The following is a 25525-nucleotide window of genomic DNA, read 5'->3' on the forward strand; positions in this document are numbered from 1 at the left end:
AGTCTGGAACTGGATGTCAGAGTCTGAGCTTCAATGTTCCAGTGCTCATGTGTGCACCATCTCACACATGCATTGTTTGATACCTAACTAGCTTGAAAGGCAATAAAGCTGGGTACACACCTGGCCTACAGATGTTGGCCATTTGGCCGATCCGATAACCTAACGTTTGGTAAATGCATACAGACTTACCAATTGTCCGCCCAATGTGTCGTGCCTGAAGTCACAACTGGGCAGGCATTTAAATGTGCCCACTTAGTTATGATATCAGTCACAGGCAGTCCCTGCAGCAAGTGTACGACTACCTGTACAGACAGCCAGATATGCCGATTTATGAGCAGCTGTGCTGCAATGTCGTCCCATATTTCTGTGAACATAGTTCACGGACATATCGGGTATACACACCCGCTGACACGATATATCGGTGGACACACAGGCTGATCACAGTTTAAAAAAAAAGTTAAAAAAAGCATACCAGTCCCAGGCGCCGGTGATCGGTGCTCCGGTACGAGTTGCTGTTCATCGGGACCTACTGTGCAGTAAAGTGATGCTGTAAAACGTCAGCTTACTTTACAGCACCGGGTGTCACAGAAGCACACAAGATCCGATGCCCGGCACCCTTGGTCACCAGCTCCCTGGACTGGTATGTATATTTTCCGCTGGGGGTGGTAGTCCCGACAGGGTAGGGGGGTCGATCCAGCGGCAGCATATATAGCCCATGCGCAGCATACCCTCCAACTGTACCTTCTTGGTTGATACATTACCGTTTTTTTATGGTCTGTACCAGCCAAAAGGGGCTATGTAACTGTTTTCAGCGTCTCCCATTCCTATTGAAGCCTATGGGAGCGCCCTTTTACCCGTGACCACGCCCCTCCCTTATTTGTACCGATTTTCAGCTCTGCAGTGTTGGGAGGATATCCAATGTCCCGCCGGGGGCTATCCTATTACCCCCGATAAGCAAGCATGAGCGGTGGCTTATCGGGAGTTACTTGATACTGCACTGTGTCAGACTGCTGACAGCTCCCGATGCAGCGCTGCTCCCTCCGGTCACATGGGCGCTCCCCCGTCATGTGACCACTGTCTGGTGGCGGGGAGATGCAGTCACGCCGCTGCCCCAGCTTCTCCGACTGGGGTCACTGCTCCGAGTGGCAGCTTCCGGGCCAGGGCTCCTTGCCTGCACTCCCAGCCTGCTGCAGCGGGCATGGGACACTGCAGGTTGTCCCGGTCATTGCGAACCTGTGTGTTTTTTCGGGAGAATGGGCATTTTTTTTTTTTACAGGCGATCAATCTGGATAGCCTGTAAAAACAAATCGGTGAAACATCAGGAAAAATCGTGAAAAACATGTTGTTCGCACCCAGGGCCGGTTCCGGGGCTTCTTGCGCCCCGGGCGGCATCAGGGGGCGTGCCTTCATACAGGGGGCATGGTCAGTTACGCCCCCTGTACTGTAGTAGGATGTGCGTTGCGCGATGACGTCATCGCGCACCGCACAGCAAAGGTCCTCTCCACGAAGGAAAACTAGACGCTAAGTGTCTAGTTCCCTTCGTGGAGAGGACCTTTGCTGTGCGGTGCGCGATGACGTCAACGCCCACCGCACATCATTACAGTTAAGGTCCTCTCCAGGAAGGGAAACTAGACGCGTAGCGTCTAGTTTCCCTTCACAGCGGGCAGCCCACGGAGGGAAACTAGACGCGTAGCGTCTAGTTTCCCTTCACAGGACAGCGGGCAGCGGCAGGCACCACAGCAGCAGCGGATCTTGCCATGGTGCGGCGCCCTCCGGAAGGAGGCGCCCCGAGCAAAAGTCCTGCTTTCCCGTGACAAGATCCGCTACTGTTCGCACCCAATGTTTTAGCGGGGAGGGTGCAGCAGGACATTGAAGCGTGGCAAGCGAACCTTTCGGGCACCCCGTTCGGGCCTTGCTCCTCCACCTAGTGACGTCAGAGGTCCTTTCCCCAACTTGGTTTAGCCATAACCAAGGACATATCCCCTTTAGTAAGTGCCAAAGACTTTATGTCTCACTGTTAAATGGCGCCCAGTATGCTATAATCACAAGTACCACACATCAAAGCGTTGAACAGCACAGCACAACACATTATAACAAACTCCTGTACAGTGCACATGAATCACACTGCAGTCAGTGAGCCCTCCCATCCCATCGGCACGCAGTAAGCCAGCAACCAGCAACAACCACACCACGCTAGTGCAGTCACATGGTACAATGATATCCGGGAGGGACTCAGCGATCACATGACTCCGATGTCATCGAGATGCTGCTGGCTGGGAACCTGTGTTTTCCAGAATCAAACATGGCGGCTTCCACAGTTCATCTTTCGCATGCTGCTTTTTCTGTCAACCGATGCCCACACTGTGTGAGCTGGGGTCGCGGGGATGTGCTGGCGTGTGGAACCTGTCACTCCATAGTACTGTACAGTCCTCAGGTAAACATATTTTGATAAATTCCTTTTAGTAGCCATGTCTGCAAGGAGGCAGATGAGTACTGACACGGTAGAGTCTAGTTATCCTTTACAACAACCGTACCGACATGCTGAATTCTATGATGTATCTAACAGCGACACATTAATACCTAATGCATACCTCCCAACATGACCCTCTCCAGGAGGGACACAATGCTCTGCTCCTGGACTTTTCTCTTAATGTATGATTGCCGGCACCTGTGTTGAACAGGTAAATGGATAAGAAAGGTGTTTCCCCACAGGTGAGGACAATCATACATCAAGAGGGAAGTGCAGGAGCAGAGCATTCTGTCCCTCCTGGAGAGGGTCATGTTGGGAGGTATGCTAATGCATGTATATGTACAGGGATGAAACGTCTTTAAAAAAACCCCCACAACGCTGGGTTTCTTTACAATAACCTTCCATAAATGTTATAAGGAAAAAAGATATAAGGGCAGCAGTGTACTATGAATTATAATGTGAACGTTGGCCGTAAACTAACTTTCTCATACGTCCTAGAGGATCTTGGGGTCACATCAACCTAGACGGGAACCACAGGAGACATGGACACTTTAAGACTTTCAAAGGGGTGTGAACTGGCTCCTCCCTCTATGCCCCTCCTCCAGACTCCAGTTTAGAATCTGTGCCCAGGCAGACTGGATGCACACTGAGGAGCTCTACTGAGTTTCTCTGAAAATACTTTGTTAGGTTTTTTATTTTCAGCGAGCCCTGCTGGCAACAGTCTCCCTGCATCGTGGGACTTAGGGGAGAGAAGTCAGACCTACTTCTGTGCGTTTAAAGGCTTTGCTTCTTTGGCTACAGGACACCATTAGCTCCTGAGGGTCTGATCGTTAGGTACGCCTAGATGCTCGTTCTCAGAGCCCGCCGTCACCCCCCTTGCAGAGTCAGAAGTCAGAAGACAGGTGAGTAGAAGAAGATCAGAAGACTTCAGTGACAGCTTTGAGGTACCGCACAGCGGCCGCTCTGCGCGCCATGCTCCCACACTCAGAGGCACTACAGGGTGCTGGGCGCGGGGGTGGTGCCCTGGGCAGCATTTTAACCTCAAAATAACTGACTGGCAAGAGCGGACATAGTGCCAGGGCACTGTCCGGACTCCCGCCAGTATAAAAAAGTTTAAAAAGAGCGGGTCTGAAGCGCGCCATTACGGGGCGGAGCTTAGCCCTCACAGCACACAGCCCGGCGTCATTTTCTCTACACAGGCTGCAGAGATGCTGGTCCTTCCTCACACTGCTGTACAAGTAACAGGGTGCAAAACGGGGGGTGGGGGGGGGGGTGATTTTGGTGCATTGTATGTAATTTATAAAAGCGCTGCAGGTCTGGGACATTTTCTGTAGTGTTCAGACCGGGTTTGGGTGCTGGGGTGTGAGCTGGCAATATCTCCCTCTGTGTCTCTCTGACAGGCTTTACTGTGGGTCTGTCCCCTATAGGCCCAGTGTATCTGCGTGTGGTGGGTGCACGTGTGTCGGCATGTCTGAGGCGGAGTGCTCTTCCCAGGAGGAGACTATGTTAGGGACACAAACGGCTGTGGGAGTGACCCTGTCGGCACCGCCGACACCTGATTGGGTGAATGTTTTGAGTGCTTTGAATGCAAATGTGGCTCTGATAAATAAAAGATTGGATACATCTGAGTCTCCTCTAAGGCTTGGAAGAAATCCTTAGAGGATGTGTTGTTTCAAGTCCAGACCCCCTCGGGGTCACAAAAATGTTCATTTGCCCAGCTGACAGACACGGATATCGACACGGACTCAAGTGTCTACTATAGTGATGCCAGATTAGATCCAAAACTGGCAAAGAGCATTCAGTACATGATTGTGGCTATAAAAGATGTATTACATATCACTGAGGACCCTACTGTTCCTGATACTAGTGTCTGTATGTTTAAAAGAAAGAAACCTGTGGTAACGTTTCCTCCCTCTCATGAACTGAACACGCTTTGTGAAAAGGTTTGGGAAAGTCCTGACAAAAAGTTTCAGATTCCCAAAACGATTGTAATAATAATAATAATAATAATAATAATAATAATAATAATTTTATTTATATAGCGCTCTTTCTCCAATAGGACTCAAGGCGCTTAACAGATACATAGCATAATATAGTACAGAAAATAATGAAGTACATTTTCATAAAATACAGAAGCATGAAGATACTAAAAGGGACACTATGGAAATGCTTTAGTAAACAGAAAAGTCTTGAGTCTACTTTTGAAGGATTCTATAGTTGGGGCCTCTCGCACTGTGCGGGGAAGTGAGTTCCATAGAGTCGGAGCCGCATGACTAAAAGCTCGACCCCCAGATGAATTACGGTAGATTCTAGGTACTGCTAAAAGTCCTTCATCTACAGATCGCAGTAATCGAGTGGGGCAGTATGGGGTCAGAAGCTGTTTCAGGTACCTTGGGCCTTGGTCATGTAATGCTTTGAAACTCAGTAAGCCAATCTTGAAGATGATTCGCCATCTTACAGGCAGCCAGTGAAGGGAGTAGAGGATGGGTGTTATGTGGCTAGAACGGGGCTGGTTGGTTAATAGCCTGGCAGCTGTGTTTTGAACCAGCTGTAAGCGTTGCAATTCTTTTGCTGGTAGACCAAGGTAGAGGGCATTACAGTAGTCTAAACGAGATGATACAAATGCATGTATGACTTTTGGCATGTCATCTGAGGGAATTAAGTGCTTGATTCTGGCTATGTTCCTCAGGTGAAAGAATGAGGATTTGATTGTGGCTGATATCTGATGTTTAAGTGTCAAGCCACCATCCAGGACAACGCCAAGATTCCGCACACGATCACTGGTCTGTAATTCTGAATCCCCCAGTGTAAGTCCAGTTGGTTGGCTATGCTGTAGTCTTGTCCTTTGATGTTGCGGTCGTATCAAAAGGACCTCTGTTTTATCCGGGTTCAGTCGCAGCCAACTGGCGCTCATCCACTCCTGTAGTTCAGCTAGACAGCCATTTAGGGTTGCTATTGGGTTATCAGTGCCCGGAGCAAAGGACAAGTACAGTTGTGTATCATCTGCATAGCAGTGGTAGACCAGGCCATGGCGCCTGATTATTTCGCCCAATGGGAGCATGTATACTGCAAAAAGCATGGGGGATAGTATAGAACCTTGTGGGACACCACATGGCAATGGCACTGGTGGTGATGAGTATAATCCAGATGATACTCTCTGTGACCTGCCTGTGAGAAATGATTTGAACCAGCTTAGGACTGTGCCATCCAGACCACAGAAATGTATCAGTCGCTCAATCAGAAGCCCATGGTCCACGGTATCAAATGCTGCCGAGAGATCCAGAAGGATTAATATTGAACAGTCACCTCTGTCTTTTGCCATCAGAAGATCATTTAACACACACACCAGGGCTGTTTCAGTGCTATGTCTTCTCCTGAATCCTGATTGAAATGGATCATAAATATCATGGGTTGTCAGGCGGGTTTCCAGTTGATTTGCAATGACTTTCTCAATAACCTTTCCTAGGAAAGGAAGGTTTGATACCGGTCTGTAGTTGGTCATGCAGTCGGGATCTAAATTAGGTTTTTTAAGAAGTGGTCTAACAATTGCTTCCTTTAGGGGTCCAGGAAAAATGCCTGTCTGCAAAGAGCAGTGAACAATTTTTGTAAAGACAGGACCAATTATATCCATACAACCTATTAGAAGCTTGGTTGAGGCTGGGTCCAGATCACAGGTGGTGGGACGCAAAATTCGAGCAATTTCAGCAGTGTCCTTTACATCCACTGGGTCAAAGCTGGTCCATGAAGGCAGGTAGCTTATATTAGCAGGCTTTGTAGTTTGGCACTCCTTTGATGGCACTGTGGAGATTCCAGCCCGGATGGTGGATATTTTATCTGCAAAGAAGTTTGCAAACTCGTTGCATCTTACCTGGGAGAGGGTCTCATCAGTCTACAGGCATGCTGGCTTGCAAAGCATCTCCACTGTGCGGAAAAGCTGAGCTGGCCTATTGTTTGCTGCTGTGATCTCATTTGACAGGAACTGTGCCTTCTTACGAGTGATTGTCGATTGATATTCTTCGTTATGCTTTATTAGTTTTATCTTGTCATCCACTAGGTTAGTCTTCCTCCATCGTCTTTCCAGTCTACGCCCCCTTTTCTTGAGCTCACTAACACTGTTGTCGAACCATGGAGCTTGACGTTGTGGTTTACGAGGTCTTAAACGCACAGGGGCGATAACATCAATTGCAGCCATAACATCCCTATTATAATAACGGACTAGGGAACAGGGATCTTCACAGGCACCCAGTATAGCAGAGAGATCCAGATTTGCTGCAAGAGCCTGGGGAGTCATACCCCTCCTTGGACGATACCTGGTCAACTCCACGGGCAGAGATCTTATTTGAGGGGTTGCAACTGAGAACCAGAGGGAGTAGTGGTCTGACCAGATGACTGGGTTTATTTTTAGGTCAGTGACTTCTAATCCAATCTGAAAGACAAGGTCGAGAGTGTGACCACTTTTATGTGTGGCAGAGGGAACGACCTGTGTGAAGCCCAGACCATTCATTGTGCACAGGAGGTCTTGGCCAAGGCGTGAGAGCTCATCATCCACCCATGCATTGAAATCCCCGAGGATGAGCCATCTTTGATGTTCCAGAACCAGGCCAGCAACAGTGTCTGCAATTTCTTGTAGAAATATCTTTCCATCTCCAGGTGGCCGGTAAATGAGAAGTACTCTGAAACCTAATCCTGTCGAACTCCGGGCAGCAGTGCACTCGAATGAGCGAGTAGTTTCAATAGGGTGGACCCTAAGTTTAAGTTCTTTTTTGAAGCAGATAGCCACCCCTGCGGTCCAGTCTTGGGTTGTGGATGACAGAGTAGTTTGTTGGTACTGCAGCCTCCAATATAGGTGCTGCATTTTCATCTAGCCAGGTCTCTGTAATACAGGCTAGATCTGCAGATTCAATAAGGTCAGCAATTGTTGCAGTCTTGTTTCTTATAGATCTGGCATTACAAAGGACTGACCTGATTGGGCATACCAGAGGGCCTTCAGTTTTCTTTATGTTAAGTGCAGGAGCTCTGGGTATGGGGGTCACAAAGTGAGAGTTGACAGTTCTGTCCTTCCAAACACAGGGCCGTCTTTTGGGTATCACTTCTATTTGATTGTTCTTTGAGTATGAGGGTGAGCAGGTGGGCAAAGGACTTAGATGGTTACCGGGGGAAATACATTTCCGGCCTGCTCGCTTCCCACGAATGCGCCAGTGTTTTCTTTTTAAAATGCCAAGGGATTGGAGAATAGAAGCCTGTGATGGTGTGATAGGAACTGCAGAACGTGGTGGGCGGAGTGAAAGAATGAAGCTGGAGCAATACGTATACATTTGGTCATCAATGACAGATTACTATAAGTTTGAGCTGCATATGATGATGAGAGAGGGAGAGAAAGCAGTGTTTTGTTTTTGTTTTTTTGTTTTTTGTTTTTTTTCCTTTTTGTGTTTTGTTTTCCCCCAATTCGGTATGTGATCCAAAATTATAATGGCATATGAACAAAGTTATTGCTATAACCTATTGGGTGTGTTTGAAGCAAGTAATAAATAAAATAACTGCTGATTTAGTCAATTATCCTAGGATAGGCAGTCTTTTGGAAGGTGTTAGAAGCCAATTCCTACTGTGTAGGTGTGAAAAGTCTCAGTGTGAAAGGCCTTTGAAGTAGATTTTTTTTTTTTGTGTGTGTGGGGGTAGTAGTGATAACGTGTCCTAATGGCGTATCCGTTTCCCTCTGGGGATAGGGAAAAATAGGAGTCACCCCCCCATTGTGGACAAAGCTCTGTCACGGCTGTCCAAAAAGGTAGCTCTCCCGTCCTCCGACACGGCAGCCCTAAAGGATCCTGCGGATCGTAGGCAGGAAAATACATTGAAATCCATTTATGTCACCACGGGTACGCTACTCAGACCAGCCATTGCATCTGCGTGGGTGAGTAGTGCTATCAAAAAATGGGCAGATAACTTGTCATCTGAAATGGATACCCTAGATAGGGATAGCATTCTTTTGACACTAGGTCATATCAGGGACGCTGCAGTCTACCTAAAGGAAGCTGCGAGAGATATTGGCCTCTTGGGATCACGAGCCAATGCCATGGCAGTCTCAGCTAGGAGAGCATTGTGGATTCATCAATGAAATGCTGATGCTTACTCTAAGAAAGCTATGGAGTCTCTACCGTATAAGGGTGGTGTGTTGTTTGGTGACGGCCTCGGTGATTTGGTATCTACGGCTACCGCGGGTAAGTCATCATTTTTACCTTATGTGTCTGCACCATAAAAGAAAGCACACCACTATCAGATGCAGTCCTTTCGGCCCAATAAATACAGAAGGGGCCGAGGGTCTTCCTTCCTTGCTACGAGAGGAAAGGTAAAAGGTAAACGATCACTGGCCGTGGCCGGTTCCCAGGAGCAGAAGTCCTCCCCGGCTTCTGCCAAGTCCACCGCATGACGCTGGGACTCCTCTTCTGGAGTCCGCACCGGTGGGGGCACGTCTCAGGCTCTTCAGTCAGTTCTTGGCTCGTTCGGCCCTGGACCCATGGGTTTTAGAAATAGTGTCCCAAGGGTACAAACTGGAGTTTCAAGACGTCCCCCCTCACCGATTTTTCAAATCAGCCTTACCAGCTTCTCTTCCAGACAGGGAGGTGGTATGCGCCGCAATACAAAAATTGTGTCACAATCAAGTCATTGTCAGGGTTCTCCCGTCGCAACATGGAGAAGGCTTTTATTCGAGCCTGTTCGTGGTCCCGAAGCCAGACGGCTCAGTCAGACCAATCCTGGACCTCAAATCCCTCAATTTCTACCTAAAAAAATTCAAATTCAAGATGGAATCTCTCCGAGCAGTGATCTCCAGTCTGGAGGAGGGGGATTTTATGGTGTCGGTAGACATAAAGGATGCCTACTTGCATGTTCTCATTTATCCCCCCACATCAGGCTTACCTGAGGTTTGCAGTTCGGGATTGTCATTACCAATTTCAGACGTTGCCGTTTGGTCTGTTCATGGCTCCGAGGGTTTTCACCAAAGTAATGGCCGAAATGATGGTTCTCCTACGCAAACAAGAAGTCACGATTATCCCGTACTTGGACGATCTCCTGATAAAGGCGAGATCCAGGGACCAATTGATGCAGAACATTATGCTCTCCCTGACAATTCTGCAGCAACATGGTTGGCTCCTAAACTTGCGAAAATCACAGTTGGTTCCGACGAGACGGCTGTCGTTTTTGGGAATGATTCTGGACACAGAATTACAGAGAGTCTTTCCTTCCAGTGGAAAAGGCTCTGGAAATTCAGAACCTGGTCAAACAATTGCAGAAACCAGCAAGAGTATTGATCCATCAATGCACTCGGTTGCTAGGAAAGATGGTGGCGGCCTACGAGGCCATTCAGTTTGGCAGATTCCACGCCAGAGTGTTTCAGTGGGACCTGTTGGACAAGTGGTCCGGGTCCCATCTGCACATGCACCGAAGGATAACCCTGTCTTCCAAGACCAGAATCTCACTCCTGTGGTGTCTGCACAGCTCTCACCTCCTAGAGGGACGCAGGTTCGGGATCCAGGACTGGATCTTAGTGACCACGGATGCGAGTCTCCGAGGTTGGGGAGCAGTCACGCAGGGGGAAAGCTTCCAGGGAAGATGGTCAAGCCAGGAAATGTGTCCACACATAAACGTTCTGGAGTTAAGGGCCATTCACAACGGCCTTCTGCAAGCGGAACATCTTCGCAATCGGCCCGTCTTGATTCAGTCGGACAACATAACAGCAGTAGCGTACATAAACCGCCAGGGCGGAACAAAGAGCAGAGCGGCAATGGCAGAGGCCACAACGGTGCTTCGTTGGGCGGAAAGGCATACAAGCGCTCTGTCAGCGATCTTCATTCCAGGAGTGGACAATTGGGAAGCAGACTTCCTCAGCAGACACGATCTCCATCCAGGAGAGTGGGGTCTTCATCAAGAGGTCTTTGCAAAAGTGACAAGTCTTTTGGGGAATTCCTCAAATAGACATGATAGCGTCTCGCCTCAACAAGAAACTTCAGAGATATTGTTCCAGGTCAAGAGACCCTCAAGCAATAGCAGTGGATACCCTAGTGACACCGTGGGTGTTTCAGTCGGTGTACGTGTTTCCTCCGCTTCCACTCATTCCAAAAGTGATAAAGATCATAAGAAGAACAAAGGTTTGAGTGATCCTCATTGTTCCAGACTGGCCAAGAAGGGCTTGGTATCCAGATCTTCTGGAATTACTCGTAGGAGATCCCTGGCCTCTTCCTCTGAGGGAGGATCTGTTACAGCAGGGGCCGTGCGTGTTCCAAGACTTACTGCAACTTTGTTTGACGGCTTGGAGGTTGAACGCCAGATCCTAGCCCGGAAGAGTATTCCCGAGGAAGTTATCCCCACTCTTATTCAGACCAGGAAGGGAGTAACGTCTAAACATTACCACCGTATTTGGAGAAAATACGTGTCTTGGTGTGAATCCAGGAAGGTTCCTACGGAAGACTTTCAGTTAGGACGTTTTCTCCATTTTCTACAAGCCGGTGTGGATGCGGGCCTAAAGTTGGGCTCAATTAAAGTTCAAATTTCAGCCTTATCGGTTTTCTTCCAAAAACAGCTGGCCTCCCTTCCAGAAGTTCAGACCTTCGTGAAAGTCGTGTTGCACATCCAACCTCCCTTTGTGCCCCCAGTGGCACCATGGGATCTTAACGTGGTGTTGCAATTCCTTTAATCTCATTGGTTTGAACCTTTGCAGAAGGTAGAGTTAAAATTTCTTACTTGGAAAGTAGTCATGCTGTTGGCCTTGGCATCCGCAAGGCGGGTGTCTGAATTGGCGGCCTTGTCTCACAAGATCCCTTATTTGATCTTCCATGAAGATAGAGCAGAATTGGGGACTCGTCAGCAGTTTCTGCCGAAAGTGGTTTCGTCGTTCCACTTGAACCAACCTATTGTGGTGCCAGTGGCTACTGACGCCTTGCTGGAATCGAAGTTTCTCCATGTAGTAAGAGCTTTGAAAATTTATGTCGCCAGAATGGCTCAGTTTAGGAAAACAGAGGCTCTGTTTTTCCTGTATGCTCACAATAAAATTGGGGCTCCTGCTTCCAAGCAGACTATTGCATGCTGGATCTGTCATACGATTCAGCAGGCTCATTCTACGGCTAGATTGCGTTACCGAAATCGGTGAAGGCCCATTCTACCAGAAAGGTGGGCTCGTCCTGGGCAGCTGCCCGGGGGGTCTCGGCATTACAACTTTGCAGAGCAGCTACTTGGTCGGGTTCAAACACCTTTGCGAAGTTCTACAAGTTTGATACCCTGGCTAATGAGGACCTCATGTTTGGTCAGTTGGTGCTGCAGAGTCATCCGCACTCTCCCGCCCATTCTAGAGCTTTGGTATAACCCTATGGTTCTTGATGTGACCCCAGCATCCTCTAGGACGTATGAGAAAATAGGATTTTAATACCTACCGGTAAATCCTTTTCTCTTAGTCCGTAGAGGATGCTGGGCTTCCATCCCAGTGCGTACTGTATCTGCAGTTATTAGTTGTGGTTACACACATGTTGTTACGTTTATAGTCAGCCTATTGCTGATGATGTTCATGCCGTTGACTTGCGTTGTGTTAATTGCCATGTTGTACGGCGTGCTTGAGGTGTGAGCTGGTATGTATCTCACCTTAGTTTACCAATAAATCCTTTTCTTCTAAATGTCTGTCTCCCTGGGCACAGTACCTATAACTGGAGTCTGGAGGAGGGGCATAGAGGGAGTAGCCAGTTCACACCCCTTTGAAAGTCTTAAAGTGCCCATGTCTCCTGTGGATCCCATCTATTCCCCATGGTTCTTGATGTGACCCCAGCATCCTCTACAGACTAAGAGAAAAGGATTTACCGGTAGGTATTAAAATCCTATTAAAATATTGATACATTATTACATATTACATTACGATCTCAAGTAACAGTTTTGCATTGTAAAGATTGGAAGAAAGCTGTAAACTCACCTGGTGCTTCTTCTCTCATGTAGTATATGGTCACCTGCTCAGTTTTACATATTTTGTTATGCAAACTCTCTTATCAGTAAGTGTTATCATACCCTCCAACTGTACCTTTTTGGTAGGTACAGCACTTTCCCCCCCCTTTATGGTCTGTACCGATTTTTGGCTCTCCAAACTTACACTGAAAGTATAGGAAAAGGGGCGTGACCACACTGCTTTACCCGTGGCCACGCCACTTTACCTGTGACCACGTCCCCGTTTTGAATTGGTACCGATTTTTATGTGTAAATTGTTGGAGGGTATGTGTTGTTAGTCTGTATGATGTATTTTAAACATTATTTCCAATACAACTTCTGGTTTCTCTGTCCCCACTATCCTGAAGACACAATAATACTTTGTGATCACTAATACCTTGTCAGAAAGCAGCGTGAGGTAACCATTCCATTGGCTGGTTCCACCGCCATCTGCTGTCCTGCCATTACTGCAGCAGTGTTTGCTGTATATGATGATTCTAAAATTTGCTATCATGTTTAGGAAAATAAAGGTAATATCCACACATTGCCCAGCTCATGGCTCCATAGAAGCCATTGACTGACCGGATACCATGTCTGTGTGATACTTGGATATTCCTGCATGTCACTTTAGTTTATGTGTAGCTGCTATTCTGTATTCAAATGGAGCTTGCAGTGACAGAGTTGTAATAATCAGTGGAATGGATTTATGGCTTGCACTGCATATTAGTAATCATTCTCAAGCATCATTAACATACATTTCTCTAACGTCCTAGTGGATGCTGGGGACTCCGTAAGGACCATGGGGAATAGACGGGCTCCGCAGGAGACTGGGCACTCTAAAGAAAGATTTAGTACTACCTGGTGTGCACTGGCTCCTCCCTCTATGCCCCTCCTCCAGACCTCAGTTAGAAACTGTGCCTGGCCAGAGCTGGGTGCTTTTAGTGAGCTCTCCTGAGCTTGCTAATAAAGTATTTTAGTTTAGGTTTTTTATTTTCAGAGAGCTTCTGCTGGCAACAGACTCTCTGCTACGAGGGACTGAGGGGAGAGAAGCAAACCTACTAACTGCAGCTAGGTTGCGCTTCTTAGGCTACTGGACACCATTAGCTCCAGAGGGTTCGAACACAGGATCTTAACCTTGGTCGTCCGTTCCCGGAGCCGCGCCGCCTTCCCCCTCGCAGAGCCAGAAGTCAGAAGCCGGCAGAAGCAAGAAGACATCGAAATCGGCGGCAGAAGACTCCTGTCTTCACATGAGGTAGCGCACAGCACTGTAGCTGTGCGCCATTGCGCCCACACTACCCACACACTCCGGTCACTGTAGGGTGCAGGGCGCAGGGGGGGGCGCCCTGGGCAGTAATTAGGAAACCTCTTGGCAAAAAGACACATATATACAGCCGGGCACTGTATATATGTACGAGCCCCCGCCATTTTATTTACACAGACCCGGGACAGAAGCCTGCCGCTGAGGGGGCGGGTCCTTCTTCCTCAGCACTAACCAGCGCCATTTTCTCTCCACAGCTCCGCTGAGAGGAAGCTCCCCAGGCTCTCCCCTGCAGATAGAGAGGTGGGGCACATAAATTTGGCGTAAAAACAATGGGTGTGGTTCGTTTTATCGACAGTATCTAGGTCGACAATGTTTAGGTCGACCACTATAGGTCGACAGTCACTAGGTCGACATGGATGGAAGGTCGACAGGGTTTCTAGGTCGACATGTGCTAGGTCGACAGGTCTAAAGGTCGACATGAGGTTTTTTTTTTTTTTTTTTGGTGTCGTTTTCTTCGTAAAGTGACCGGGATCCCAAATTAGTGCACCGCGTCCCCTCGCATGGCTCGCTTCACTCGCCATACTTCGGGCATGGTGCCTTCGCTCCGCTACCGCTTCGCTCGGCACACTTTACCATTCCAATAGTAGTCCATGTGGATCGTTAAGTATGAAAAAAAAAAAAAAAAAAAAATGTGAAAAACTCATGTCGACCTAGAAACCCTGTCGACCTAGAAACCCTGTCGACCTTCCATCCATGTCGACCTAGTGACTGTCTACCTATAGTGGTCGACCTAAACATTGTCGACCTAGACACTGTCGATCTTCAGACCGGATCCCAAAAACAATGTATACAGCAGCTACTGGGTTAACACTGAGTTACTGTGTGATTCCTGGGTCATATAGCGCTGGGGTGTGTGCTGGCATACTCTCTCTCTGTCTCTCCAAAGGGCCTTGTGGGGGAACTGTCTTCAAATAGAGCATCCCCTGTGTGTGTGTGGTGTCGGTACGTGTGTGTCGACATGTCTGAGGTAAAAGGCTCCCCTAAGGAGGAGATAGAGCAGATATGTGTGTGAGGGTGTCTCCGTCGACAACGCCGACACCTGTTTGGATATGTGTAAGTGCTAAGGTGAATTTGTCGCACAAAAGATTAGAGAACAGACAGGAACTCTACCCATGTCTGTCCCTATGTCACAGAGACCTTCAGAGTCTCACAATTCTCACTATCCAAAATAATATACACTGATATCGACACAGAGTTTGACTCCAGTGTCGACTACGATAATGCAAAGTTACAGCCAAAATGGCAGAAAAGTATTCAATATATGATTATTGTAATAAAAGATGATTTGCATATCACTGATGACTCATCTGTCCCTGACACAAGGGTACACATGTTTAAGGGGAAGAAAGCTGAGGTAAATTTCCCTCCTCTCATGAGGAATAAAAGCGGGAATCTCCAGACAAGAGACTGCAGCTTCCCACAAAGAATTCTCAGAGTATCCTTTCCCCACTAGGGCCAGGATATGATGGGAATCTTCCCCTAGGGTGTCACGTTTGCCCAGAAGGTAGCACTAGCTATTCTCAGGGATCCTGCAGATAGCGTTCACATTCTGGTACACTACTCAGACCGGCGATTGCGTCTGCATGGGTTTATAGCGCTGTGGCAGTGGGGTCAGGTACCTTATCAGCAGAGATGGAGACCCTAGTATGCATATAGATGCGTGTGCTGCCGATACCAATTGCTGTTTATTTTGGACTCCTGGCTGGGGAGTTTCTACGGCTGGCACCGGGACCATCATTTCCAAAAGGTGTGCTGCCCCACAGACTGTTATATATATATATATATATATATATATCCAAAGTCATACCGGCACTCCAATAGAGTAAATAAGTTCTTTTACTGCGGTGCCCTCCAGGTCAGCAATAGACAATGTAAAGGATATGGAAATTGGTGGCACTCACGCAGACTTAGTAGATGCAGGAAGAAGTTTCTTTATTTAGCCTACATGTTTCGGGGAAAAGCACCCCGTCCTCAGGGCTGGACAACAATAAAAACATTCACATACAACACTTAAATACACCACTGGACAAGACATTATTGCAATGATTGTACTCACCTGTCCTCACGGCGCTGCCGCTCGTCCGCACCTGCTGCACGCTGCTGTGTCGCTGGGCAATGACGTCACGGTGCGCCGCGGGGCAGGGAGATCGTCATGGAGACCAGAAAAAACAAAACACCGTCACCGGCTCCCATGGAGCCTATTAAAGGAAATCACAAATGAAATCACAAATGAAAATCACAAATGAAAAATACAATACAATATAGAACAACACATTTAAAATACACATATATCATTGCTGGAGGGGAGAGAAAAACAATAATCCCTAACCCACCTCATAGTTACGTAATTATATTAATATTCTAATATTAGATTAAGAGAGGAAACTACCTCATTAATAGTTAGCATAAGGCGATTAACAATGACTATCTCTCACGCGGAGCATATTCCTGTTAGGATTACGGGACCCTAAAGAAAACACTGCAATCCCAGGTTTTCATTAAGGCCACCCGGGGACAGTGTTCCTAACTTAAATATCCAACGGGATTCCTTCTGTAGGAGCAATCTATCCCTATTGATAGAAAATACCTATTAGACATCGCCTCACTTGTACTACTACCCATGTAGTTTACTTGCTCACATGCCCTTGTGGCCTTGCCTATGTGGGCAAGACCATACGACAGTTCAGAGAAAGGATGGCACTCCATCGGAGTGCCATTAAAAAAGCTTTCGAGAAGGGCACAAGTGACCAGCCTTTTGCACGACATTGCTTGGCAGCTAAACATGGGGTGGCCAGCATTCGTGCTATCCTGATTGACCACACCCCCACTTCCTTGAGGGGTGGCAATAGGGATAGATTGCTCCTACAGAAGGAATCCCGTTGGATATTTAAGTTAGGAACACTGTCCCCGGGTGGCCTTAATGAAAACCTGGGATTGCAGTGTTTTCTTTAGGGTCCCGTAATCCTAACAGGAATATGCTCCGCGTGAGAGATAGTCATTGTTAATCGCCTTATGCTAACTATTAATGAGGTAGTTTCCTCTCTTAATCTAATATTAGAATATTAATATAATTACGTAACTATGAGGTGGGTTAGGGATTATTGTTTTTCTCTCCCCTCCAGCAATGATATATGTGTATTTTAAATGTGTTGTTCTATATTGTATTGTATTTTTCATTTGTGATTTTCATTTGTGATTTCATTTGTGATTTCCTTTAATAGGCTCCATGGGAGCCGGTGACGGTGTTTTGTTTTTTCTGGTCTCCATGACGATCTCCCTGCCCCGCGGCGCACCGTGACGTCATTGCCCAGCGACACAGCAGCGTGCAGCAGGTGCGGACGAGCGGCAGCGCCGTGAGGACAGGTGAGTACAATCATTGCAATAATGTCTTGTCCAGTGGTGTATTTAAGTGTTGTATGTGAATGTTTTTATTGTTGTCCAGCCCTGAGGACGGGGTGCTTTTCCCCGAAACATGTAGGCTAAATAAAGAAACTTCTTCCTGCATCTACTAAGTCTGCGTGAGTGCCACCAATTTCCATATCCTTTATATATATATATATATATATATATTAAAGATGCTGTCTTAAGATATATATAAAACATGCCCAAAGAGACATGAGTATACTGGGTCCTAGAGTCAAAGCTATGTCGATTTCTGCTTGACATGTCCTGTAGAATATGCAATGGACAGATGATGCCGACTTAAGAGGCATATGGAAGGCTGAGGATTGTGTGGAGAAGGGTTCTCGGACCTGGTCTCCACAGCTATAGCTGGTAATTCTGATATTTTGCCTTATATTCCTGCACAGCCTAGGAAAGCACGACATTATCAAATGCAGCCTTTCAAATAAAGAAGCAAGAAAGTCCGAGGTGCGTCCTTTCTTGCCAGAGGCGGGGGCAGAGGAAAGAAGCTGCACAACACAGCTAGTTCCCAGGAACAGAAGTCCTCCCCGGCATCTACAAAAATCCACCGCATGTCGCTGGGGCTCCACAGGCGGAGCTGGGCCCAGTGGGGGCACGCCTTCGTAAGTTCAGCCACAAGTGGGTTCACTCCCTGTTAGATCCCTGGGCAATAGATATTGTGTCTCAGGGATACAAGCTGGACTTTGAGAAGATGCCCCCTCACCGACGGCCCTGCCGGCTTCCCCCCACGAGAGGAAAACAGTGTTAACTGCAATTCACAAATTGTATCTTCACCAGGTGGTGGTCAAGGTTCCCCTCCTACAACAAGGAGGGGGTTATTATTCGACCATGTTGTAGTCCCGAAACCAGACGGTTCGGTCGGACCCATATTGAATTTAAAATCCCTGAACATATACCTGAAAGGGTTCAAGTTCAAGATGGAATCGCTAAGAGCGGTCATTGCAAGCCTGAAAGGGGGAGATTTTGTGGTGACTCGGGACATAAAGGATGCATACCTTCATGTCCCCGTTTATCCACCTCATCAGGCGTACCTCAGAATTGCGGTACGGGATTGTCGTTACCAATTTCAGAAATATTCACCAAGGTAATGGCGGAAATTATGGTGCTCCTGCGTAAGCAAGGTGTCACTATTATCACGTACTTGGACGATCTCCTCATAAAAGCGAGATCAAGAGAGCAGTTGCTGAACAGCGTATCACTTTCTCTGGAAGTGTAACGGCAACGCGGCTGATTTCTATATATTCCAAAGTCGCAGTTGGTTCTTACAGCTCGTCTGCCTCTCCTAGGCATGATCCTAGACACAGACCAGAAAAGGGTTTATCTCCCGATAGAGAGAGCTCAGGAGCTCGTGACACTGGTCAGGAATCTATTAAAACCAAAACAGGTGTCAGTGCATCACTGCACTCAAGTCCTGGGAAGGAGGGTGGCATCATACGAGGCCATTCCCTTCGGCAGGTTCCATACGAGAACCTTCCAATGAGACTTACTGGACAAGTGGTCCGGATCACATCTTCAGATGCATCGGTTAATCACCCTATCCCCCAGAGCCAGGGTGTCTCTCCTGTGGTGGCTGCAGAGTGCTCACCTTCTCGAAGGTCGCAGATTCGGCATTCAGGACTGGGTCCTGGTGACCACGGATGCAAGCCTCCGAGGGTGGGGGGCAGTCACACAGGGAAGAAATTTCCAGGGGCTGTGGTCAAGGCAGGAGACTTGCCTTCACATCATTATCCTGGAACTAAGGGCCATATACAACGCCCTAAGTCAAGCGGAGACCCTGCTTTGCGACCAACCGGTTCTGATTCAGTCAGACAATATCACCGCAGTGGCTCGTGTAAACCGCCAAGGCGGCACAAGGAGCAGGGTGGCGATGGTAGAAGCCACCAGAATTCTTCGCTGGGCGGAGAATCACGTAAGCGCACTGTCAGCAGTGTTCATTCCGGGAGTGGACAACTGGGAAGCAGACTTCCTCAGCAGGCACGACCTCCACCCGGGGGAGTGGGGACTTCATCAAGAAGTCTTCGCGCAGATTGTTGGTCGGTGGGACTGCCACAGTGGGACATGATGGCATCCCGCCTCAACAAAAAGCTACAGAGGTATTGCGCCAGGTCAAGAGACTCTCAGGCGATAGCTGTAGACGCACTGGTGACACAGTGGATGTTCCAGTCGGTTTATGTGTTTCCTACTTTTCCTCTCTTACCCAAGGTGCTGAGAATCATAAGGAAAAGAGGAGTGCGAACAATACTCATTGTTCTGGATTGGCCAAGAAGGACTTGGTATCCAGAGCTGCAAGAAAGGCTCACAGAGGACCCATGGCCTCTGCCTCTAGGGCAGGATCTGTTGCAGCAGGGACCTTGTATGTTCCAAGACTTACCGCAGCTGCGTTTGACGGCATGGCGGTTGAACGCCGGATCCTAGTAGAAAAAGGGATTCCGGATGAGGTTATTCCTACGCTGATAATGGCTAGGAAGGACGTGACGGCTAAACATTATCACCGTATACGGCGAAAATATGTAGCTGGGTGTGAGGCCAGGAATGCCTCTACAGAGGAATTCCAGCTGGGCCATTTCCTTCACTTCCTACAGTCGGGAGTGACTTTGGGCCTAGAATTGGGGTCCATTAAGGTCCAGATTTCGGCCCTATCCATTTTCTTTCATACAAAAACTAGCTTCTCTACCTGAAGTTCAGACGTTTGTAAAGGGAGTGCTGCATATTCAGCCCCTTTTTGTGCCACCAGTGGCACCTTGGGATCTTAAATTGGTGTTGAGTTTCCTGAAATCTCACTGGTTTGAGCCGCTTAAGACCGTGGAGTTAAAATATCTCACGTGGAAAGTGGTCAAGAATTGGCGGCTTTGTCATGTAAAAGCCCCTATCTGGTTTTCCATATGGACAGGGCAGAATTACGGACTCGTCCGCAATTTCTGCCGAAGATGGTGTCATCTTCATTTGAACCAACCTATTGTGGTGCCTGCGGCTACTCGTGACTTGGAGGATTCCAAGTTACTAGATGTAGTCAGGGCTTTGAAGATTTATGTAGCCTTAACGGCTGGAGTCAGGAAACCTGACTCGCTGTTTATCCTGTATGCATCCAACAAGCTGGGTGCTCCTGCTTCAAAGCAAACTATTGCTCGCTGGATCTGTTACACGATTCAGCAGGCTCATTCTGCGGCTGGCTTGCCGCCTCCAAAATCAGTAAAAGCTCATTCCACAAGGAAGGTGGGCTCTTCTTGGGCGGCTGCCCGAGGGGTCTCGGCATTACAGCTTTGCTGAGCAGCTACTTGGTCGGGTTCAAACACTTTTGCTAAGTTCTACAAGTTTGATACCCTGGCTGAGGAGGACCTTGTATTTGCTCATTCGGTGCTGCAGAGTCATCCGCACTCTCCCGCCCGTTTGGGAGCTTTGGTATAATCCCCATGGTCCTTACGGAGTCCCCAGCATCCACTAGGACATTAGAGAAAATAAGATTTTACTCACCGGTAAATCTATTTCTCGTAGTCCGTAGTGGATGCTGGGCGCCCGTCTCAAGTGCGGACTTCTTCTGCAATACTTGTGTATAGTTATTGCTTAAATAAGGGTTATGTTATGGTTGCATCAGGTTTGTCTGATGCTCTGTTGTTGTTCATACTGTTGACTGGATATGTTTATCACAAGTTATACGGTGTGATCGGTGTGGCTGGTATGAGTCTTACCCTGGATTCCAAAATCCTTTCCTTGTAATGTCAGCTCTTCCGGGCACAGTTTCCTTAACTGAGGTCTGGAGGAGGGGCATAGAGGGAGGAGCCAGTGCACACCAGGTAGTACTAAATCTTTCTTTAGAGTGCCCAGTCTCCTGCGGAGCCCGTCTATTCCCCATGGTCCTTACGGAGTCCCCACCATCCACTACGGACTACGAGAAATAGATTTACCGGTGAGTAAAATCTTATTTTCTCTAACGTCCTAGAGCAGAGGTTCTCAAACTCGGTCCTCGGGGGCCCACACAGTGCATGTTTTGCAGGTCTCCTCACAGAATCGCAAGTGAAATAATTAGCTCCACCTGTGGACCTTTTAAAATGTGTCAGTGAGTAATTAATACACCTGTGCACCTGCTGGGTTACCTGCAAAACATGCACTGTGTGGGCTCCTGAGGACCGAGTTTGAGAACATCTGTCCTAGAGGATGCTGGGGACTCCGTAAGGACCATGGGGAATAGACGGGCTCCGCAGGAGATAGGGCACTTTAAGAAAACTTTGGATTCTGGGTGTGCACTGGCTCCTCCCTCTATGTCCCTCCTCCAGACCTCAGTTTTACACTGTGCCCAGAGCGAGATGGGTGCACTGCAGGGAGCTCCCCTGAGTTCTCTGCCTAGAAAGTATTTTTGTTTGGATTTTTTTCTACATTTTTACAGGTAGCACTGCTGGCAACAGGCTCCCTGCATCGAGGGACTGAGGAGAGAGGGGCAGACCTTCTTGTCTAAGATAGGCCCTGCTTCCTCGGCTACTGGACACCATTAGCTCCAGAGGGGGTGAACACAGGTTCTTACTGTGCGTCCACCCCCAGAGCCGCGCCGCCGTTCTCCTCACAGAGCCAGAAGAACTGAAGTCAGAAGACGTCAGGCGGCAGAAGCCTTCAGCTTCACTGAGGTAACACACAGCACTGCAGCTGTGCGTCATTGCTCCCATACACCTCACATACTCCGGTCACTGTAAGGGTGCCGGGCGCAGGGGGGATCGCCCTGGGCAGCAATATAACACCTCTATTATGGCAAAAGACAATATACATGTACAAGTGGGCACTGTACATGTATATAAAAGAGCCCCCGCCATATTTTAGTAAGTTTGAGCGGGACAGAAGCCCGCCGCCGAGGGGGCGGGGCTTCTCCCTCAGCACTCACCAGCGCCATTTTCTCTCCACAGCACCGCTGAGAGGAAGCTGCGCGGACTCTCCCCTGCTTACACACGGTGAAGGGGTGTTTAAAAGAGAGGGGGGCACATAATTGGCGGATAAAATATTATACAGCGCGGCTGGGGGAAAAACATTTTGTGTTGGTCTCCAGGGTCATTGCGCTGGGGTGTGTGCTGGCATACTCTCTCTCTGTCTCTCCAAAGGGCCTTGAAGGGGATACTGTCTTCAGAAAAGAGGTTCCCTGTGTGTGTGCGCAGTGTGTCGGTACGCGTGTGTCGACATGTTTGATGAGGAAGGCTCGCTTAATGTGGAGGGGGAGTGCTTGAATGTCATGTCGCCGTCGGCAACACCGACACCGGAATGGGTGGATATGCTGAATGTCTTGAATGCAAATGTCAATCTATTGCATAAAAGGTTAGACAAGGCTGAAGCTAGGGATCAGTCAGGTAGCCAGTCCATGCCTATCTCTGTGGCGCCAGGCCCTTCGGGGTCTCAGAAGCGCACCATATCCCAGATCGATGACACAGATACCGACACGAATACTGACTCTAGTGTCGACTATGAAGATGCAAAATTACAGCCGAGGGTGGCAAAAGGTATTCGGACATGATTATTGCCATTAAAGAGGTTTTGCATATTACTGAGGAACCCCCTGTCCCTGACACGAGGGTACACATGTATAAAGGGAAAAAGCCTGAAGTCACCTTTCCGTCCTCATTTGAACTGAGTGAATTGTGCGAAAAGGCTTGGGAATCTCCGGATTGGAGACCACAAGATCCCAAAAGGATTCTTATGGCGTATCCTTTTCCACAAACGGATAGGATACGATGGGAATCTTCGCCTAAAGTAGACAAGGCGCTGACACGCTTGTCCAAAAAGGTGGCACTGCCTTCACAGGATACGGCTTTCCTCAAGGATCCTGCTGATCGCAGGCAGGAAATTACCATGAAGCACATTTACACTCATTCAGGTACTATTGTTAGACCGGCTATGGCGTCGGCCTGGGTTTGTAGTGCGGTTGTGGCATGGGCAGATTCCTTATCTACGGAGATTGACACCTTAGATAGGGATGCCATTCAAATGACCATAGAGCATATCAGAGATGCTGCCTTGTATATGAGAGATGCTCAGAGAGACATTTGTTTATTAAGCTCCAGAATAAATGCTATGTCTATTTCTGCTAGGCAGCTCTTGTGGACCCAACAGTGGACGGGAGACGCCGATTCAAAGCGGCATATGGAGTCCTTGCCTTACAAAGGGGAGGAGTTGTTTGGAGACAGCCTCTCGGACCTTGTCTCTACTGCTACGGCTGGTAAGTCGAATTTCTTAACTTATGTCCCCCTGCAGCATACAAAAAAGGCACCTCATTATCAAATGCAGTCCTTTCGTTCCAATAAGAGCAAGAAGGTACGGGGATCGTCCTTTGTTGCCAGAGGTAAAGGCAAGGGAAAAAAGCTGCGCACAGCTAGTTCCCAAGAGCAGAAGTCCTCCCCTACTTACGCAAAGTCCACCGCATGACGCTGGGGCTTTCTGGGGGGGGTGTCAGATCAAGTGGGGGCACGTCTTCGTCTTTTCAGCCACGTCTGGGTTCTCTCACAGGTGGATCCCGGGGCAATAGAGATTGTTTCCCAGGGATACAGACTGGTATTCGAAGACATGCCTCCTCACCAGTTTTTCAAATCGGCTCTGCCGGCTTCCCCGTCGGGCAGGGAGCTGGTGTTAGCTGCAATTCACAAATTGTACATTCAACAGGTGATAGTCGAAGTTCCTCATCTCCAGCAAGGAGAGGGTTATTATTCATCCCTGTTTGTGGTACCGAAACCGGACGGTTCGGTCAGACCCATTTTAAATCTGAAATCCCTGAACCTGTACTTGAAGAGGTTCAAGTTCAAAATGGAATCGCTCAGAGCGGTCATCGCCAGCCTGGAGGGAGGGGATTGGATGGTGTCCCTGGACATAAAGGATGCGTACCTTCATGTTCCGATTTTCCCTCCTCACCAGGCGTTCCTGAGATTTGCAGTACAGGACTGTCACTACCAATTTCAGACGTTGCCGTTTGGTCTTATCACGGCCCCGAGAATTTTCACCAAGGTAATGGCGGAAATGATGGTGCTCCTGCGCAGGCAGGGCGTCACAATTATTCCGTACTTGGACGATCTCCTCATAAAGGCGAGATCTCGGGTGAAGTTGCTGGACAGCGTGTCTCTGTCCGTGAAGACGTTGCAGAGGCACGGCTGGAGTCTCAATTTACCGAAATCCCAGCTAGTCCCTGCAACGCGTCTGACCTTTTTGGGCCTGATTCTAGACACAGACCAAAAAAGAGTTTTTCTTCCAGTGGAGAAGGCTCAGGAGCTAGTAGCTCTGGTCAGGAACCTATTGAAGTAAAAAAAAAAAAAAAAAAAAAGTTTTCATTGCACGAGGGTTCTGGGGAAGATGGTGGCTTCATACGAGGCCATCCCCTTCGGCAGGTTCCATGCAAGGACCTTTCAATGGGACCTATTGGACAAATGGTCCGGGTCCCATCTACACATGCAAAAACGGATCACCCTGTCTCCCAGGGCCAGGGTGTCTCTCCTGTGGTGGCTGCGCAGTGCTCACCTCCTGGAGGGTCGCAGGTTCGGCATTCAGGACTGGGTCCTGGTGACCACGGACGCGAGCCTCCGAGGTTGGGGAGCTGTCGCACTAGGAAGAAATTTCCAGGGTCTCTGGTCAAGCCTAGAGACTGGTCTCCACATCAATGTCCTGGAGTTGAGGGCCATATACAACGCCCTACGCCAAGCGAAGGAATGGCTTCGGAACAAACCGGTTCTGATTCAGTCAGACAATGTCACGGCAGTGGCTCATGTAAACCGCCAAGGCGGCACAAGGAGCAGAGTGAACATGGCAGAGGCGACCAGGATTCTACGCTGGGCGGAAGGCCATGTAAGCGCACTATCAGCAGTGTTCATCCCGGGGGTGGACAACTGAGAGGCGGACTTTCTCAGCAGGCACGACCTGCATCTGGGAGAGTGGGGACTTCATCAAGAAGTCTTCACACAGATCACGGATCGGTGGGGACTGCCTCAGATAGACATGATGGCGTCCCGCCTCAACAAAAAGCTAAAGAGGTATTGCGCCAGGTCAAGAGACCCTCAGGCGGTTTCGGTAGACGCTCTGGTGACACCTTGGGTGTTCAGATCGGTCTATGTGTTTCCTCCTCTACCTCTCATACCCAAGGTGTTGAGGATAATAAGAATAAGAAGGGTCAGAACATTCCTCATTGTTCCAGATTGGCCAAGGAGGTCTTGGTATACGGATCTGCAAGAGTTTCTCACAGAAGATCCGTGGCCTCTTCCTCTAAAGCAGGACCTGCTGCAGCAGGGGCCCTGTCTGTTCCAAGACTTACCGCGGCTGTGTTTGACGGCATGGCGGTTGAACGCCGGATCCTAGCGGAAAAAGGGATTCCGGAGGAGGTCATTCCTACCCTGATCAAGGCTAGG

At 48.5% G+C, this 25525-nt stretch overlaps 1 protein-coding gene across 3 annotated transcripts in view; it reads left to right on the forward strand.

Annotated features, from left to right (window-relative positions):
- Positions 1-1698: 1698 nt before the first annotated feature.
- ELP2 (elongator acetyltransferase complex subunit 2) overlaps positions 1699-25525 on the forward strand; it is a 405605-nt gene continuing 381778 nt past the window's right edge. For all 3 annotated transcript variants that reach the window (XM_063922926.1, XM_063922927.1, XM_063922928.1), the window contains exon 1: positions 1699-2434. In XM_063922926.1, the coding sequence (XP_063778996.1) occupies positions 2264-2434 (171 nt within the window). In that variant the 5' untranslated portion in view covers positions 1699-2263. The remainder of the gene's footprint in view (positions 2435-25525) is intronic.

This window comes from Pseudophryne corroboree, chromosome 5 (genome assembly GCF_028390025.1).
Source record: "Pseudophryne corroboree isolate aPseCor3 chromosome 5, aPseCor3.hap2, whole genome shotgun sequence".
In the NCBI taxonomy this organism is placed as follows: Eukaryota; Metazoa; Chordata; class Amphibia; order Anura; family Myobatrachidae; genus Pseudophryne; species Pseudophryne corroboree.